Source organism: Leuciscus leuciscus (genome assembly GCF_965113295.1).
Source record: "Leuciscus leuciscus genome assembly, chromosome: 24".
NCBI lineage: Eukaryota > Metazoa > Chordata > Actinopteri > Cypriniformes > Leuciscidae > Leuciscus > Leuciscus leuciscus.
Window position 1 is genome coordinate 23,058,712 of NC_138723.1, and position 18,202 is coordinate 23,076,913.

Sequence of the window (18,202 nt, forward strand, 5' to 3'; positions counted from 1 at the left end):
CATAAATATATCTAGTAGTAAAGCTAATGCAAGGGCTAGAAATCAATTAATAGGCCTATGTCACACTTCCTCGTCGTCATGGAGAGCGCAGTTCGCACAAGCGTTTGTACTCCCGTGGCGTCTGTCGTTGCTATGCATCCATGAACGCACATGGAAAAGCGAGCGCGCCGCTTCTATTATGAGCGCGCTTGCCTCGCGCCATTTGAAATAACGTATCTGCACGCGCAAAAACATCAGCACCACATCAGCAGCAGCACCGCCGATCGCCATCAGCGCTTTTATGAAGAGGACGCAACTGCACGCGCTTCGGGCATGCACGCGCATCAAGTACCGGGTTTGAGAAAACCTGGTACCGTGACGTTTAAAAAAAATTAGTACCGACTTGGTACCGAAGTACCGGGTCTTTTGACAACACTAGTTAGTACAATTGTTAGGTAATGTAATCTGACTGCTTTTTGATTACGTTTAGATTACTTTTGACCCAACTTGTTTTTATAATATTGACTTGAATAGAATCTGTATTCTATTGATAAGAAAAATATCAACAACATGAAGTGCATTAAAAATTACATTACGTCAGGGTTTCCCTAACTAGGGTTTGGGAAGAAACTGCAGAGGGTTCATACATTTACAAAAAGCAAATAATGAATTAAATCATAAAAAAAAGTTACATTATAAGAAAAAAATAATTAGAAAATAAAAACATTATTTTAAAAAAAGATTAAATATGTTATTTGTTTTATGCTGGGCGGCCTCTTCTTTTCCATTTAATTATAGTCGCCTGATTAGTGAGTCAACTTTTGAGAAAGGAAAATTGAAAAAATAAAAATGAAGAATTAGGGAGAATCAATTAATTTTGAATAATTTACTGCCATTTTGTGAATATTAGTAACCATGTAATCAATAAAAAAGTATCTGCATTCTGATTGAGTATTTTTTAAAATAGTACAATTTAATTACAAGTACTTAATTTTTGGAATCTGATTACATAATTCAGATTTACATATAATCAGTTAGGCTACTACCCAGCACTGGCTATATAAATAAATATATAAATACACATGACATATCATGTTGCCTTATAGACTAGACAACAGTGCAACAAAACTCGGGAAAAGTGTGACTGTGAAGTTATGTACAGTACAGAAGATGATTCAATAAAACAAAAAAATATTTTCTTGAGTGCCTATACTTGTTATTACACAAACATTGATCCAAGTACAAATGAAATAAAGTGAACTGAACAGCAAAAGCATCAAATGATGGTGAACTGGTAAGTTATTAAAAAACACTAAAGTTCAGCTCAGGACAATCTCTATCACCTGTTTTATTATGAAAGGTTAGGCTAATACATTAACATTGGTCTGCTATGTGAAAACTCATTCATAGATTACAGCCACAGCTCAATGTTTCTCCAGCACTAGCTGCTCCAATAAAACACCACAGCAATTTAAACAACCAAATCTGACAGTCTTGTCATAAATGCGAGCGATTTCAACTGTATTCCTTTCTCAGAATCTACTGCAATGAATCCAGAATCTTGTCAACAGACACAAAACTTTGAATTTACTTTCAGTTTTCAATTTGTGCACATATATGCGAAACGAACTGCTAAAGCTAACTAAACCCAAGTAGCATTTCCTTCATTCATTCATTCATTCCTTCATTCCTAGCTGTCAAAATAAATAATCTTATTTTTTCAAACCCATAATATTTTTAAATGAACAAATCTCCAAAGTTCTGTTTAAAACACAAAATATTTTAAATATTTAAAAATATATATTTATTTTCTATTAAAATAACTAATTTAACAAAAAAAAATATTGTTTATAAAAGAGGTTAGCCTATTTCATTCTGTTATTTATAAAGCAATATTACTACATATATATGAATATTACTAGCCATATCTATATTCAAAGATTGAGCATTATAAATGTGCACAATGTTTGTTTATGATCATATTAATCTCACTAGGGCCTTAATTTGAATATCCTTTACATTCTCTTCAAGTCAGAGTTAATTAACAGTAAACGAGTATAGAAACTCTTCGCCTTTGAAAATGAAAAGAATATTGAGCTGCAGGTAAAGGTCTTTACATTTCAATAATTTATTTATATTCCCATCACGCAACCAGCTAGTTATGAATATTTTGATAACGATTCTTTTCTGTTTATAAATTGTCTCTGATTAATTAAAGGCCAGTATTACTCAATACAGAACTGTATTGTTTGCTCTTTACTTTGACAGATGTTCAAAGGTTTGCTATAATGCGAGGTTTTGATACTCATTAATGAAACTATTCTGATGTCCAATAAGTGCAGCTCTAAGAAGTGTGTTTAGTTTATTCTGATGTATAGCTAATCAGGTTTGCTATCTAATCTAGTTGTTTATGTTATTGTTTACTTCGCTAGAAGGTAAATAAGTTGAGCGTATAGCTTTTTTTCTGTCAGACAGTTAATGAGGGTTGCTGTAGTATGACTATTGTTTACTCTGATGGCTAACAAGTTTGCTCTAATATGAGAGTATTGTTTATTCTGAATTTAAGTTATTAAGGATGTTTCTGGTATGATTTTGCCTCCTCTGACAGATGCTGAAAGCAGTTTTACACTAAAAGCACAGTATTGTTTACTCTGATAGAAGGTGAATGAGGTTTACTCTGAGAGGACAGTATTGTTTACTCTGGTCTGCGGAGCTGCAGGCCTGTATGACTCTTATCTCCGGGCTTCGGGTTCAGCTCCACACCTGCATCTCCAGACGAGCCCCCTGGACCGGTTGGGTCCGTTTAAACGGCCCGTTTTGGCCTTTCGCTCGCGAACCATCCGAACCGCGGATTCGCCTGCGGGCCCGCACCGAGCTAACGCGTATGCTAACACTGAGCGAGGGCTGCACAACACTGATAACCTTTCGAAAAGTCCGAAGCACGTCTCACCCCGACACTTGGCTACTGTGCTCTCCCACTCGGAACAAGCGAAACGGGTCCGGCGCGTTTACCTGAGGCTCTGTTGTTGAAAGCTGAAGGTGGAGGGGTTCGGGCTCGCTGTGTCCCTCTCACAACAATAATCCGGGTCGCACCGCTTCCTCTCACTGCGAACATGAAGACGGACGGGCGGCGGTCATTCCTCTCGTAGGCGCCCGCGGAAGCTCGCACTTTACTCCGGACGATGGCAGAAAGGATTCGGTTCCTAAAGGCTCCTGGGCGCTCATAAAAGAATCCACACAGAGTCACTCTCTCTCTCGCAGAACAAAATGCCGACCGGAAGCACTGCTGCAGGAATGACTCCCTCCACCGGCGCCGAACCAACCAGCAGCGACCCGCCGACTTCCGCTGCCTGCTCTCCTCCCCTTCCCTCCTTCTCCCATCCGCTGCTTCCCATCCTCTCCTATATCATCCTCCACTCTGCTTTCATCTCCCTCCTCTCTTCTTCTCACAGTAATTCAAATATCTGAGGTGTGTGTTCATTAAACGTGTACATTTGTATCCCGTGTATACAATTAACGTGGAGCTTTATAAGCAAAATACACCTTTTTAATCAAGGTAATTAAGACTACAGGCAAGCAAACCATTGTTTTTCATGCTCAAGAGATTTTGGGCTATTTTGCTTCCATAACATGTTTGCTTCCATAAACATTCTTTCAGACTAGTGGAAAGGAAACATTTAGGTGTTTATTACAGTAGCCTATCACACTTGATCTCTTTGTGTCTGTAGCCTACATTTCAATTACAATACATATATTTTCTCAAAATTATGTTTTTCTCATGCAGTGATCCAGAAATTTAAACTTCAGTTGCACTTTTATGCACCAGACTTTCCATTTTTATTTGAAAGGTTTTTAGAGGAGTTTGTTCATGAGATTCTCCTGATTTCTATAACATTTTACTCCTAATAAGTTTTTTTTTTTTTTTTTTTTTTTTTTTTTTACTGTTTAAAGCATTATCTAAAATCCCCTATGTAAAAACCTTGAACTCTAGTATGTCACCTAAATTAATTTTGAACCTGGCTTTATCCAATAATCAGATTTATGGTCTGTAAATATGCAAATTAGTCATAATTATTTTTATTAAATTACGCCCCATTTGCCCGTTTAACATAACATTTCAGAAAACGTGTAATATAAAATTGAATGTCTTAATTTCTTGCGATTAGGCTAATTAACTGGGAATATCAATTAGTTAAACATATTCACCAGTGGTGTCTTGCCTTTAACTTTTTCAACTGATAAAATTAATTAAAATCAGAACGTTTTGATGAATGAAAATGTGTGTGAACGTAGATATTACACAAATATTTGACTGAACCAACGTGATATTGTTCATGGTAGTGTGTACAGGCATCTGGATATGAGTTCAATATCGCCACCTCACGGTACTAAACTAATATTTCAGGCATAATAGTTTTTACATCACTCTGAATATTTCTCAGTTAGCTTCTGTATAGGCACATACCTTAAGCTACAAAAAGGCTTTTAAACATTTCCACCAGGGACAAAAAGATGCAGTTCATTGAACACCCGTTGGCCTTCTGTGACAACATGCCCCAATGACAAGACATATTGTCACACTATATATGAGGCTAATTGTCACTATGAAACCTGCAACCAAACAGTTGATAGACCCCATTGACTTCCATAGTATTTTTTTTTCCCACTATGGAAGTCAATGGGGTCCATCAACTGTTTGGTTACCGACATTCTTCAAAATATCTTCTTTTGTGTTCAACAGAACAGAGAAACCCATACAGGTTTAGAACAACACGAGGTTGAGTAAGTGATGACACAATTTTCATTTTTGAGTGAACTATCCCTTTAACATTTTTTTTTAGCCTGATTTGAACAGTAAAAAAATGGTCATGTGTGACTATGTCCAATTGACTAAATTGGCTAAATGCATTATGCACCGCATTGTTATTAAAAAGCTCTAATGAAGGAACATTATAATAGTTAAAGGGATATTTCACCCAAAAATGAAAACTCTGTCATCACTTACTCACTCTCAATTTGTTCAAAACCTGTATGGTTTTCTTTCTTCAGTTGGAAACAAAAGAAGATTTCTTTGAAGAATGTTGGAAACAAAATAGTTGACAATAGCCATCGACTTCCACAGTATGGAAATACTAGGGCAGTCAATGGCTACTGTCAACTGTACTATTCAAAATATCTTCTTTTGTGTTCAACAAAACTCACACAGGTTTGGAACAACTTGAGGGTGAGTAAATTATGACAGAATTTTCCTTTTTGGGTGAACTATCCCTTTAAGGAAAAAGTTTGCTTGCCTCTGTCATAACGTCTTAAATAACACCTTTGTGCCTTCATTGAAGTGTGAAGTGTAGTTTGACTTCAATGAAGGCACATAGATGTTCTTTAAGACATCATAATAGAGACAAGCACACCCTTTCCTTAACTATAGCACAAATTCACCTTCATTAGAGCTTTTTAATAACAATGCGGCGCATAATGTTTTAAAATAGTTAACTACTAGAATACTAATGACATTTTTTTTTTGCCTGAGGAAAATTATTGCCCACTAGATGGCAGCATGAGTCCATTTAGAATTATCCACTAGGTTAGAAGTTTGTGTTTCTTGTCTATTGATCGTTTTAATCTTTCCTTTATTTGCAGAAACTATTAATCAACATTTTCTGGCCTTTTTTAAATAAATACATTTGAATATATTAATTATATTCCACATTCTGTTCATGTTTAATTAAGATTAATTCTCCAATATCAAAAGAGTTTGTTGAAAAAGTTGGACTGTGTGAAAAATATAATAAACCACAGCTACTCACCTATCATTAATCAAAATTCCAACACAATGCATCACCACTCTCCATTTTATTCAAAACTATATTTAACACACAACATGCGTATGCTCTTTCTCTATAGTTCTAATCACCCATTTTGCTTTAGAGACAGGAAATATACAGCAACATGAAAAAAAACTAAGAATTTAAAAAAGGCAAATATAAGATCACAGTTTCCAGCCGAGTACATGTGAGTCCAACCTGTGTCTATAGCATGTTTTCAAAAGATTTACATTTTCAAAATGACTTCAGTGTCACTGCAATCACAAGACTGTAAACATTCAGTCCTTTTTTTCCACAATGGCGATTCTAGGGGGTGGCCTGGGGTGGCCGGGGCCACCCCTGAAAGCTCATTGGCCACCCCTGTGGCCACCCCAGATCTGATAGGTAGGTCAAGTTCGTCAACACAAGAAACGAGAAATGTTGTCAATCAGTGATGACAGCTGATCAACTGATTTAGGGCCAGTTTCACATTTTTAACTAACACAGTAACGGTCGTACTGAGACTGTGAGAGCTGATTTCTGCTCAGCGGACGTTTGGCCATGCAGGTCAGATGACCCATGAGATAAGAGCACGCGCGCTGCACGGTGCACCTGCTGCTGCTGGTCCGTGAAACAAGAGGACGGTCACACAGTTGCAACAATACAACAACGATAAAAACGCTGGAATCAGTCGATTGAGAGGTATGGTCGGGACCCAACGCAACAGAGTGCGGCACGGGAATATAGATCTGATGGCCGAGTGCGGGCGCGGGCGGTAATGCACTCGTGTGTCGATTCGCGGGAGTCGGGACTCCCGCAAAATAGAATTATCTATAAATTGAACAAATAAAAACGAATAAATTGTCATTCATCTGTTGCACAAAAGCAACAAGAACAACTAAAACAAAATAGAAACGATTTACAGGCCAGAGTCTCTATTTATAACATGTTTGCAGCGTTGAACAATGTAGCCAATCACAGACATATGTGTTGATTTCTTGAACGCAATGGCCAATCAGATGCATTTAAGATAGAATCCCCTCACCACTCAAAATGGACTTTTTGTTCAGTGCTGAATTCTGCATACTGGCAAATCATCTATTATATCAAACAAAGTGTAGATAATATGAAAGATTAATTATGCAGCCAGTTTCATTGATAATAACAGAGATTTGTGAGATGGCGATGAACTGAGATGTCAGCTTTTTAGGAATTATTAAGTGAGAAATCCGTCCTGCGCAGGTCTCTAATGTAGACTTTAAAAACAAACCACTAACATTATATTTACATTAACAGTAGCCTAGGCTGCAATCTAGTGTATGTAAACCTTTTTGCAGATAAACACAAATGCATTTTCGGACAAGTTAATGGCCAAGTTAATTGAGTAAATCATATCCCCCACTATGGCAATTAATAACAGACTATAGTAAACACATTTCCTAAATAGGCCTGTGACTGTATCTTACATTTTATGAAATAGTACCATTATTTAAAAATAAAGTTTGCACTTTGTTACTATTATTAAAATCCTCTATTGTTCATAAGAGTTTAAAGGTTTACATAACATTATTTTATAGTATATATGGCCACCCCACTCTAGTTTTGTGTCCCATCTTGGCCACCCCAGTAAAAATGTCCTGGATACGCCACTGTTTTTCCAACTATTAATATTCAGTAGCACTTATTATTTCTATGTATCATTAATGTTAGCAAATGGCAATAAAAGGGTCAGTGGATGAACTATAGGAAAATAGAAAACAATAATAAAAAAAAAATCTCATAAACGCGTAAGTATTTGTTTGTTCAGTTAGGATTAGTTGTGCGAGCTGCAGAGAAAAGTCAAATAGCTGCTGAAACACTGAGGAATATCGATGAGTCTTCTCATACATAAAGATGTGTAAAGCAGCTTTCAAAGCTAAACATAATTTTCTCTTGATATTTACAGTAATACATATTTTATACTCCACTTATAGATGATCACATTACAAACGGAGCCCAAAAGCTTTTAATCTTGGTCTCCTGCTCATGTTGAACACCTAGTGCAGAACTTGGCATAAGCAAAGTGTAATGAACTTCTGTCTGTTCATCAGATGAAGCACTGACATTCATTTCTGCTTAAAATCAGTCTTGTGTACATCCATGACCCTGTTCGTCTTAACACTCTTGTAGCTTGTGTGTCTAACGTTGGTCACCAACATACCAATGCCCCCCATATCCTACAAAGATTCACATTTCAGCTAATTATTAAAATAATGAAAAAGCAATTCAAAAGAGGAATGGTTATGTTTTTGTAAAGGTAAAACTCTCCTGCCAAATCAAAATAACAATCGGTATGACCTGGAGAACCAAACCAAAGCACAACAGTAAAAGGAAAAAAGAAGGCAAAAAAAAAATATATACTATATATATATATATATGTACACGGGCCCTAACAAATATTTGGACACTTTTGACACGTAAGCAACACTTCACAAATGTATGAATTTTATTTCATAGCAACAGAATTTGCATATATATATATACAAACACGTATGTGTATATGTATATGTATTTTATAATGTCAAGTGTAGTTCATTTCCCAAATTTCCACAATCAGAAAGTGTCCAAATACTTTTTGTTTAGCTTGAATAGCATGCTTATACAATATTTCTTTAAAATAAATGCATTTAGTTAGATTTTTCCTTATATAATGCAATTAAATTCTTACACTTTTTAGTGTATCTTAAATGTTCATATATTTTCTGGGGCCACTGTACATATACAGACACAAACACATAAAATCCTTGGTTGTGTGTTGAATATGCAGGCTCTACATCTTAGTCTCGCTGTCTGGTGGTTTCTCATTCTCATAGTCGTTCTCCTGAGGGATCTTCTGATAAGGTTTCTTCACTTCATTCTCTTCCAGCACAGAGCTCCCCAACTCCACATCACCGCCCTGAAGCTCATCTTTGGACAGGAACTCTATAATTCCAGCTCCTATAGAATCTCCCAGGACGTTAGTCGTTGTGCGCAGTCGATCCCTGTAAGTGCAACAGAAAGTGAGTAAAACAGGAAATGAAGAATCCATTTATTTACCTGTATATTTCACCCTGAGACAGTAAAATATCAGCGATACTTGATTGGTTGTCAAAAAGTTTTCTACTTTCAGCTTAGTTTTTATCCTAGTTTAAATAGCACTTTTAGCTGTGTAACTTGTGGGAAAGGGGATCTATCTGGAATGATTAATTTGGCCAACCTAATTACGTTTCTATGTTAAAACCTATTGAATTACATGAAATGCATTGAAAAATGGAGCAAGTCTAATGGGAACATATCAAAGTGTGTCACCTGGGTTGATAATGAAAAAAAGAAAAGACGGGAGTCCCAAATATGTGCCAAACACAGTCATTTTAGCAGAAGATTTTGCCTTGTTTTGCAAAATACTTTAAATTAATATATTTTTTGCATTGTTATTCCCTTTTTAAACCATATCAAATCACGATTCTATAAGAGGTCACTCACAGGAACCAATCAACTGCAATGATGAGGGTGATGTCATCGGTTGGGAGTCCAACAGAGGTCAGCACAATCACCATTGTGACCAGCCCAGCCTGGGGGATTCCGGCCGCCCCGATACTAGCAGCAGTGGCTGTGATGCTGCATCATTAAAAAAAATATCAATCATATGTAGAAAATTGTGATGTATATATCATTCTGTTTTCTTAATGAGTTATTTATATTTTAAAATCCCACCTAATGGTAATGATCTGCCCAAAGTTCATTTCCATGTTGTTAACCTGGGCGATAAAGATGGCTGCCAGGGCTTCATATAGTGCTGTTCCATCCATGTTGATCGTGGCTCCAACGGGCAGCACGAATCGAGTCACGCGTTTGTCGACTTTATTGTTCTCCTCCAGGCATCTGAAGGTAACCGGAAGAGTGGCAGAGCTGGGGGATGGAAAACGTAAAAGTGAAACGATAGCTCAATATTCATGATTTGGGCAGCTTGACTTTGTCGATCCTACCTGGAAGAGGTGCCGAGAGCCGTGATGAGGGCCTGCAGCAAACCCGTGATGAAGATGAAGGGGTTTTTCCGGGTGATGACGAAGTACAAAGTCGGTAGAATGATCATGCCGTGTATCATGAGGCCGATTATCACTGTTATCGTATACATGCCGAGTTGACCGCCCATCTGAGTGATGTCATCCATCTCCACGATTTTTCCAGCAATCAAAAAGAGGATACCAATAGGTGCATACCTGGGAACAGGATATGGAGTTTAAAGACACGGTGCACTCATTTACCTCCATTCATTCTCAGTCACAAAAGTAAACTGGCAAATTATAACAGTGGAAAGAAAACAGATTAAGGATCAGGGATGGATCTGCATCCAGAAGCATCACTTGTTAATAAGGTTTCCTAAAATGTCAATGAGTTAAACATGCAGATGAAAAGGAGGTCATGAAACAGGGTCACAAAAAATGAGAGCACAGGGCACATTTCTGTCCAGACAAAGAGGAAATTAATCTAATTCTACAGTAAGGTGAAGGTTATTATGAGGCATTTCTGTTATGAATTATGATCAATGTCTTATTGTAAATTACTTACATTACAAGCCACGAAGTTAATCTTGAGGCAGATTTTTGTTAGGCCTCCTAATAAGCTACTCTTTCCAATACATTACTACTCCAATAAACAAATAAATACCAATAAATTTGAATAAATATTTATTACCTATCTGTAATTATAATGGTTAATATGGCTTATGCTCACCCAGGGTACATTTGATCAATTATACAGTAAAAACAGTAACAAAATAAATATTTTAAAATGTAATTTATTCCTTTGACAGCAAATCTGAATATTCAGCATCATTACATCATGTCACATGATCCTTCAGAAATCATTCTTTATGCTGATTTGCTGCTCAATAAATATTTCTCATTATGATCAATGTTGAAAACATTGTTGTGCTGCTTAATATTTTTGTGGAAACAGTAATATATTTCTTTTCTTTGATGAATATAAAGTTCAACAGAACAGCATTATTTAAAATAAAAATCTTTTTTAACATTATAAATATCTTTACAATAACTTTTGATCAATTTAATGCGTTTTTACTGAGTAAAAGTGTTAATTTTTTTATAATAAAATGACTGATCCCAAACTTTTGAATAATATAATATAATATAATATAATATTTTTAATTTTTAATTTAAGAGATAAAAATGTGATAAAGAATTAGCATGGCAGGATTATAAGTTAAATATAATGCTACCGGTTAAGAAACACTTGATAAAATGTTATGCTCCCTGTTGAGGTTTATTGTAAATTAATATGTTTTTAAATTAGGAGCGAATATTGGAAAACCCATCCTAGGCTACATTAACACAGTTTTTAAATGAGTTTACTTTTTAAGCACGTTTTTTTCTCTCTCAAAAGTTTGTGTGTCTTGGTTCACTCACCACATAATAATAGCAACAAGTCGCATGATGGCCTCGTTGAGGGAGTCGAAGAAGTCTTTCAGAGCCTGTCCCTGTTCCTTCATACTCCCAATGATCAAGCCGAAGCACATTGAAAACACCACCAGCCCGAGGGCATTAACCCCGTTGGTGGAGCCTGGGAGAGGAATCACTTCCTCTTGGGAAATCTCCTGGGTGGCGTTAGTTAGGTTGAATATTGAATCGTTCACGATCATCTTCACCTTAATGATCCTCTTGCCATATTGGGTCTTGAACTACAGGAGGAAAAAGAGAAGGAAGAAAAAATCAACAAGAATCAATCTGATTTAAATTTTATATGACAAGATCCTGTTCATATTATTTTAATTTAATTTAATTATTATAATATTTTTTTTAGATCTGGTTGACTACAGGGTGTCCCTGTGGAGTGTGTCCGGACAGACTGTGAGCCACTGTCAGGCTTTTCAGTGTTATTGTCTGACCATTTCTGTCCCATTATATCCGACTGTGGCACCATCACAGCTCTGCCTAAGCTCTCAGCCGGGCCAAGCACAGCTGTGGGTCGAAATCAAGCCAGACTCTCAAAATCCTAAATGGAAAAAGTCTATTCCTTACATGCTAAGTTAACTAGCCTGGGCCAGCAGTAGGAAAAATGAAACATTGTCACACTTGTAAGCAGTATTGGTACAATTATAAATTCAAGGCCTCAAACTTTTTGATCCAAGAGTGATAAATTACAAGTTTCTGTCCTTTGAGATGTCATCAAGCCTCATCAAGTCTTAATGATGAATTGATTTCCTGCTGAACAGGGAAACATATTAGAACTTCGCCCCAAATTGTCCCCTGAACACCTTAGACCTCACAATATATATATATATATATATATATATATATATATATATATATATATATATATATAGGGGTTTGGTCCTGTCAGCAATTCTGATATTTTCTCATTTTCTGGCAAGGTGCACCACACAATAAAATAAAAAAATCACCCATCCAAAATTATTATTCATTTACTTTTAAAAAAAATTCCCCAAGATTTATAAATTTTGTTACATGAACATTTATTATTTCTATCTATATAATTTATATAATTATTTATAAATATTATTTATATAAAATTCCTTTATAAATATAAAATTCTCCTAGAAACAACATTGACAGTGTAATCGATATGGAGCCAAATATTTATATTAATTTATATTGCAGTTATATTTTATGCTTTTATTTAAATGTTATTGTATCATTCATTATTTGTTTAGAAGTTGTTGTACATTATTGATCTACCTCTTTAGTATTCACTTAAATTACATTTTAAGTAAAATTCTATTCAATTCATTCGCTTATGTTTTTTTAGTGATAAAGATCATTTTAGGCAAGAAAATGTACCATTGCTAATTTCATAATGCATGCAAACAGCTAATATATTATCATTGTTTATGATTATTGTTTATGATAAAACAGAACTGAGAATTTTGAGGGATAGGATGAAGGGAAAACATTCATACCTGTTGAGTGCAGGCTTGAACCAGATTAGGTGGAAACATGTTTCTGCAAAAGTAATTCAGCATATGTGTTGAATAAAGTAATTGGTTAATATCAGTATTTGAGTAAATGATGGGCTACACCTGTCCCGTTACCTGATGAGGTCCAGGAAGGCATCAGCTGGGCTGATCTTCTCGATCTTCTGCTGTTTGGCGAATTCATCTTTTGAGCCTTTGCCAGGGTGGATAATCAGAACCATAATGATGCCGATAAACACTGCGATGAAAGTGGTGGTCATATAGTATATCACTGCACGCATGCCCATCTTTCCTGAGGCACGACTGTCCAGCGCTGCCATGCCTAGACAGAATGAATACGATTTTAGCATTTTCTTCTATGAGAATGAATCCAAATCACTTTTCAATAAATAGATGGTTCCATGTACCATCCCTGCTGACATTTTTTTTTACTAAGATTTTGATACAAAAACCCAACCAGAATTTGTACAGACATGAAAAATGGTGGTGGTGAAAAGTGAAAAATTCATGTTATAATCTTAATTTAGCTGAAAAAGGACTATATCGTTTGACTTTAAACGTCTTGGGATTGATAGAAATCTCAGCAGAAGTCAATTTGCTTAGGCAAAATGACTTTGACTTGCCCAAAAAAATTAAGGTTAAAATTTTGAATGAGTCCTTTCTGCTGTCCTGATCCACAGACCAGAAAGAGAAAGCAGCCATTGTTTAGTCCTCTCGTCCTCCTGGGGGCCCAAAACTCCAGAATCTTTTAAACTCCACAGCCTTTTAAGTTTAGCCTCTCAGTTCACAATTTCCTCTGTTCACACTCTGTATCTCTCGACCATACTTCTCTCTCTCTTAAATGGCATTCGCTCATCTCTCTCTGTCCTGGACAGGCCTGGGAAATTCCTCCACCGGCCTGTGTTTCAGCGGTCATGCCACCCTCTCTATGTCTCCAGGGCAACAGCAAACAGTCTCCCAATGCACTTGTATCAAACAAAAGAAATGACTCATATTGTGCAGCTACAAAGAAGTGAATAAATAAAACGGCACCCTCTTACACTCAGGTGTGGCACAATAACCAAATAAAATGACCAACAAATAATTTAATAAAAATAAAAATAATAATATTCATAATAATGTAATAACTTAATTGAAATTATTATTATTCAAATTATTATCAACCAATTAGAGTTTGCATAGGCATCAGTCTTAGTCTTAGCATTAAAATAGGCCAAAATAACAAAAAATCTAGATATTTCTTAGTATTTTTTTTACATATATATATATATATATATATATATATGAAACAAATATTTCTAGTTATGCCAAGCTCAAAATATTTTATAGGGTAGAAATTGTATGTGAAGCAGCAGGGGTGGATGGGGCTGAACTTGTCATTACAACCTCTGCCTCATTCTCACTGCCACTTTTAATAGAAGCACAAAGAGGTCACTGTCTACGAACCAGAAAAGTCTACAAGTCCAGCATAATGTCATGCTTTCTTTATTGTTGTTCTATAAACTTCCCCCGGTTTCACAGACAATGTTTAAGTTTAGTCTCAGACTAAAATACATGTTTGAGCTGTTTTAACTGAAAGCAACAGGCATATCTTAAAATATGTCAATGCCATTGTTTTGTCTCAAGATGCACACCAGTAATGTTTTTTCTAAGGCATGTTTATAAAAGCTACTTAAATATCCTAATTGAGCTAAGGCCTAATCCTGGCTTAATCTAAGCCCTTTTTGTGAAACCAGGCCTGTGACTGATTCTCTTACATATACAGTGACTTGAATTCCATGGCCCTTTAATTACTGAGCTGTTTTTTCTCTGTGTTGGCATTAATTGGCCAGTAATTTCCTTCCTTTCCATGCCTTTTTTAATCCCTTTTCTCTTTCACATCCTATAGAATTACTTCAAAAGTCCAGCCACTCCCACAATTCCAAATTCACATCGTTCTCATTCTATCAATGTCCTTGCTTTACTATATCCTTACTTCACTGATTTGCCCTTTTCCTCATAACCAGGTCTGTCAGTAAAATTCACAAGGACTGGGACAAGGTTTTTATGGGTAGGTCCCATCAGCTCAGACCCAATGCGAAGATACTGAGGATCTTCCTACCACCCGATTTTCACTTGTATACTTTTCATTAACTGTTTCACAGACAAGGCTTAAGCTAGTCCCAGGTGAAAAATGCATGTTTGAGCTGAGTTTTAACTGAAAGCAACATGCACTGACTTATCCTAAAATATGTCAGTGCCATTGTTTGGTCTCAAGATGCACTTTTATACAAGCTACTTAAATACCCTAATTGAAAGTCTAATCAAACTAAGTCTAAGCCCTGTCTGTGAAACCAGGCCTAAGAGTTCGAACTTAAACTTAAATTTCCTGTTTTTGTATGAAGCATTTTTATTTTATATTATCGCTGTAACATTTGATTCAAAACCTGAGGTCGAACTGTTGCACGTCTGGTAAAAAATATTCAAAAGAATAATACATCATACCTGTAACCAAACTTGAGATTAGAAGGGGAAGCACTAGCATCTGCAGCATACGCATCAATAGTTCACCAGGAAAGGAGAAATACTTCACTTCCCTGTATGACATCTTATATGGCCTCAGGGCAAATCCCAGCGCGATACCTGAATAAAGCATAAAAAAACAATTCAGATGCAAAGATCTGTCAAAACCCCTTTTCTGTCATGTATCAAATGTCATCCATTGTCAAAAGGAATCTAAAATTCACTGCAAACTGGTGGCTTGATATGGTGGTTAAAGATTTTGAGTGGTAACGGATGGCTTGTAGATGTGTGTCCCTTGAGCAAGAAACTAACTTCAGTTTAGATGGCTTCTTTAGATGGTTAGAACAAACTTTTAAACTGTAAATGAATGTATGTACAGTTAACCAGGTGCACTTACCAAAGACCACAGCTCCAACGGTGAACAGCACAAAAGCATTTCTTCTCAGAAAGGACTTCACGTCATCTTTAGTGATGTCTTCGACTTTCTTCCTCGCCTTTAGGGAACGCAGTTGCATTCTCTCACGGAACTGCTGCACGCGACTGCGCGACCGCGGCTTCTCTCCAGTGGTTTTGGTCATGCTGGCGGTGTCACTCAACACACTGAGATCAAGCTAGCTGGGCTGAACCGGTGACCCAAAAGAGACCCTACACTAATAGAAGAGAGAATGAGACAAACTCTAGCACACCCACTGCTCTAAATCCCAAATCCTAAAGTTAAAATGGGAAAGAATATATTTAAATATGTGATATGCAATTCAATTTCTTGTAAATGAAAGCTTTTTATCAATGCAATAAAATAAAACAAAGTAAATAAATAAACATACCGTGCCTATATTTTTCCAATGCATTATATATACACTATTAAATACAAATGCAATGTATATGCAATATTACATTTCAAGTAAATTAAAGGTTTTTATTTTAGAGATGAAAAAATAAATTTACTCCATAGTTATTTGATCTTGTAGCTTGCAGTTGAGGTTCATCAATTCACAGTGAACCACATGAATATATCTGTGCATTTAAATGGTACAGGATATATATATGTCAATTTGCATTAAATATTTTTGCCACAGATAACTTATTGTTTAATTATTTTCCAGGCAAATGCTCCTCAGGCCATAAAAAAACCCTCCATAGCTAGCTACAAGTAGCTGAGAGAACAAGAGCTGCTTACCTGCTTCCAGTGAGCTCTTGTGCTGAGAGATGCCCTGAGTGAGCCAGTCTGTGCTGGGAATTTAATAACCTTCCACCAGTAAGAAGCTCCTGATACTCAGGATCTCAAAGGGGGAGGAGCTTGCAAACTTCAAATAGGAGATGTTCAAGACAATTTAAAGGGGGGCCCAGTTGTGGTACATGATGGAATGGCAGGAGGGGTCCTTGCTTGTTTCTCACATGAAACACACAAAAAAAATATGTTCATCTTCAAAAGCAGATGCTGTCTGCTTTCCAAGCTTTCCTTGAGAAGACACATGAGGTGAACCTTAGTTTTTTTTCTGTGGCTTTCAACTATAAGAGATCAAAACTCACATCGTGTTTCACATTTCATCCTGAGAGACGATTTCAATGGCTGAGAACGAACACGTTAAATCAGTTAGAAGGGGAAGAATAAACACTTGACTCTCGGCAGGTCTTTGAGCTATTCAGATGACACTCGTGATGGGACTTCCTGAGGGGTGAGAGTTGTTTCACACACTCACCTCTCCCACAGGCCTGACAAACAGAACTTCCTTCATTCAATTTGTGAACCGTTCCCGTCCCGTTGGGTGACGTCACCCTGTGTAATTTACATATTCAGTGATTCAACCCAATTAAAGGTTTTATGCGTTGTGCATACAAAAATTACAACAGGCGACAAATTATTTTGGACTTATTTTATTTTATTTTATTGGATCTCATATTGCAGAAAATATTAAATAGGGTGACATTGGACTTGCTTTTTTTTTATTAGTAACTATTCTATTTTAATATATTTAAACATACAATTTATTCTTGTGGTGGCAATTTCAGCAGCCATTTCTCCAGTCACTCAGAAATCATTCTAATATGCTGAATGTTGAAAACAGTTGTGCCGCTTAATATTATTTTGGAAACCTGAAACATTTTCTTCAGGATTGTTTGATTAATAGATAGTCCATAAGAACAGCATTTATTTTAACAATACTTTTTTGTTGCATTATAAATGTTACATTGATTTAATGCATCCTTGCTGAATAAAAATATACATTTCTTTTAAAAAATCGTAATGTTCCCAAACTATAGCTTTCATAGCGGTTGCAGTGTTAAGTATTTTAGTAGATCTGTATTGACCAGCAGCATCCAGGAGAGCAGCTATCCTATCCCTTTTATAATGGCATTTTTATGTGACTGCTCAATGATACAGAGGCATATAAAGGTTTTACATGTTTCTTCACAGATACGGTCTCTTCATGCCTGAGTTCAGAGGAGTGCATATGAATGATGTTATGATGTAGGTCTCTGTCTTTCTCAGAATGAGTTTGTCCTCTTCACTGGGCTCTTGGAATGTCTCTGCTTTTGTCTGGCCTTTGTGAGAGTAATCATAAACAGTGCTCGCCTTGAATGTGTAATTTGGACCAAACACTTCCAGTAACCCCGCTCTCCGATCCCCATCACCCTCCCGTTCTCTCTCTCTCTTCCCAGTCGACAAAGAGATGAAGCACAAAAGAAGCTTTCAGCCTTTCTGATTACAGTTCTTTTGAGAGAGAGTATTTGAAGACTCATAGTTTTTGGGGAAGCAGGGCAGTTGGGTGAGTGCACTGGGTTCCCTGAACTTGAGTCTGAGAGTTTGGATGCAATAGAATAGAGCTCCAGCGCCTGAAGTTATCAGTTTTACAGTCCATATGAAACATCTTAACACACTCAAAATATCTAATATCACTTGTTTCATGCTAATTTCCTCTTGACCTTCAACCATCAGTCATGTAACTAG

General features: G+C 36.4%; 2 protein-coding genes across 5 annotated transcripts in view; both read right to left on the reverse strand.

The window, feature by feature from the left end:
• nipblb (NIPBL cohesin loading factor b) overlaps window positions 1–3,285 on the reverse strand; it is a 38,205-nt gene extending 34,920 nt beyond the window's left edge. For all 4 annotated transcript variants that reach the window (XM_082158458.1, XM_082158456.1, XM_082158457.1 and 1 more), the window contains exon 1: window positions 2,992–3,285. The gene's annotated coding sequence lies outside the window, so the exon portion shown is untranslated. The remainder of the gene's footprint in view (window positions 1–2,991) is intronic.
• Window positions 3,286–8,426: 5,141 nt separating this feature from the next.
• On the reverse strand, window positions 8,427–16,519 carry slc1a3b (solute carrier family 1 member 3b). Its single transcript, XM_082157076.1, has 10 exons — window positions 16,430–16,519; window positions 15,650–15,902; window positions 15,235–15,372; window positions 12,868–13,072; window positions 12,736–12,778; window positions 11,225–11,496; window positions 9,785–10,018; window positions 9,513–9,707; window positions 9,282–9,416; window positions 8,427–8,800 (listed from the first exon to the last, which is right to left on the reverse strand). Exons 2-10 carry the CDS (start codon window positions 15,828–15,830, stop codon window positions 8,590–8,592), a joined length of 1,614 nt encoding a protein of 537 aa, XP_082013202.1. The 5' UTR covers window positions 15,831–15,902; window positions 16,430–16,519; the 3' UTR covers window positions 8,427–8,589.
• Window positions 16,520–18,202: the final 1,683 nt, after the last annotated feature.

What these genes read in the sequence shown, in the direction of transcription:
- slc1a3b (XM_082157076.1), bottom strand. Translation starts at nt 15,830, where the DNA reads ATGACCAAAACCACTGGAGAGAAGCCGCGGTCGCGCAGTCGCGTGCAG. An exon ending in GCCTTCCTGGACCTCATCAG is followed by an intron (nt 12,779 to 12,867) that starts GTAACGGGACAG and finishes TTACTTTTGCAG; the next exon opens with AAACATGTTTCCACCTAATC. An exon ending in ATTGCAGTTGATTGGTTCCT is followed by an intron (nt 8,801 to 9,281) that starts GTGAGTGACCTC and finishes TTGCACTTACAG; the next exon opens with GGATCGACTGCGCACAACGA.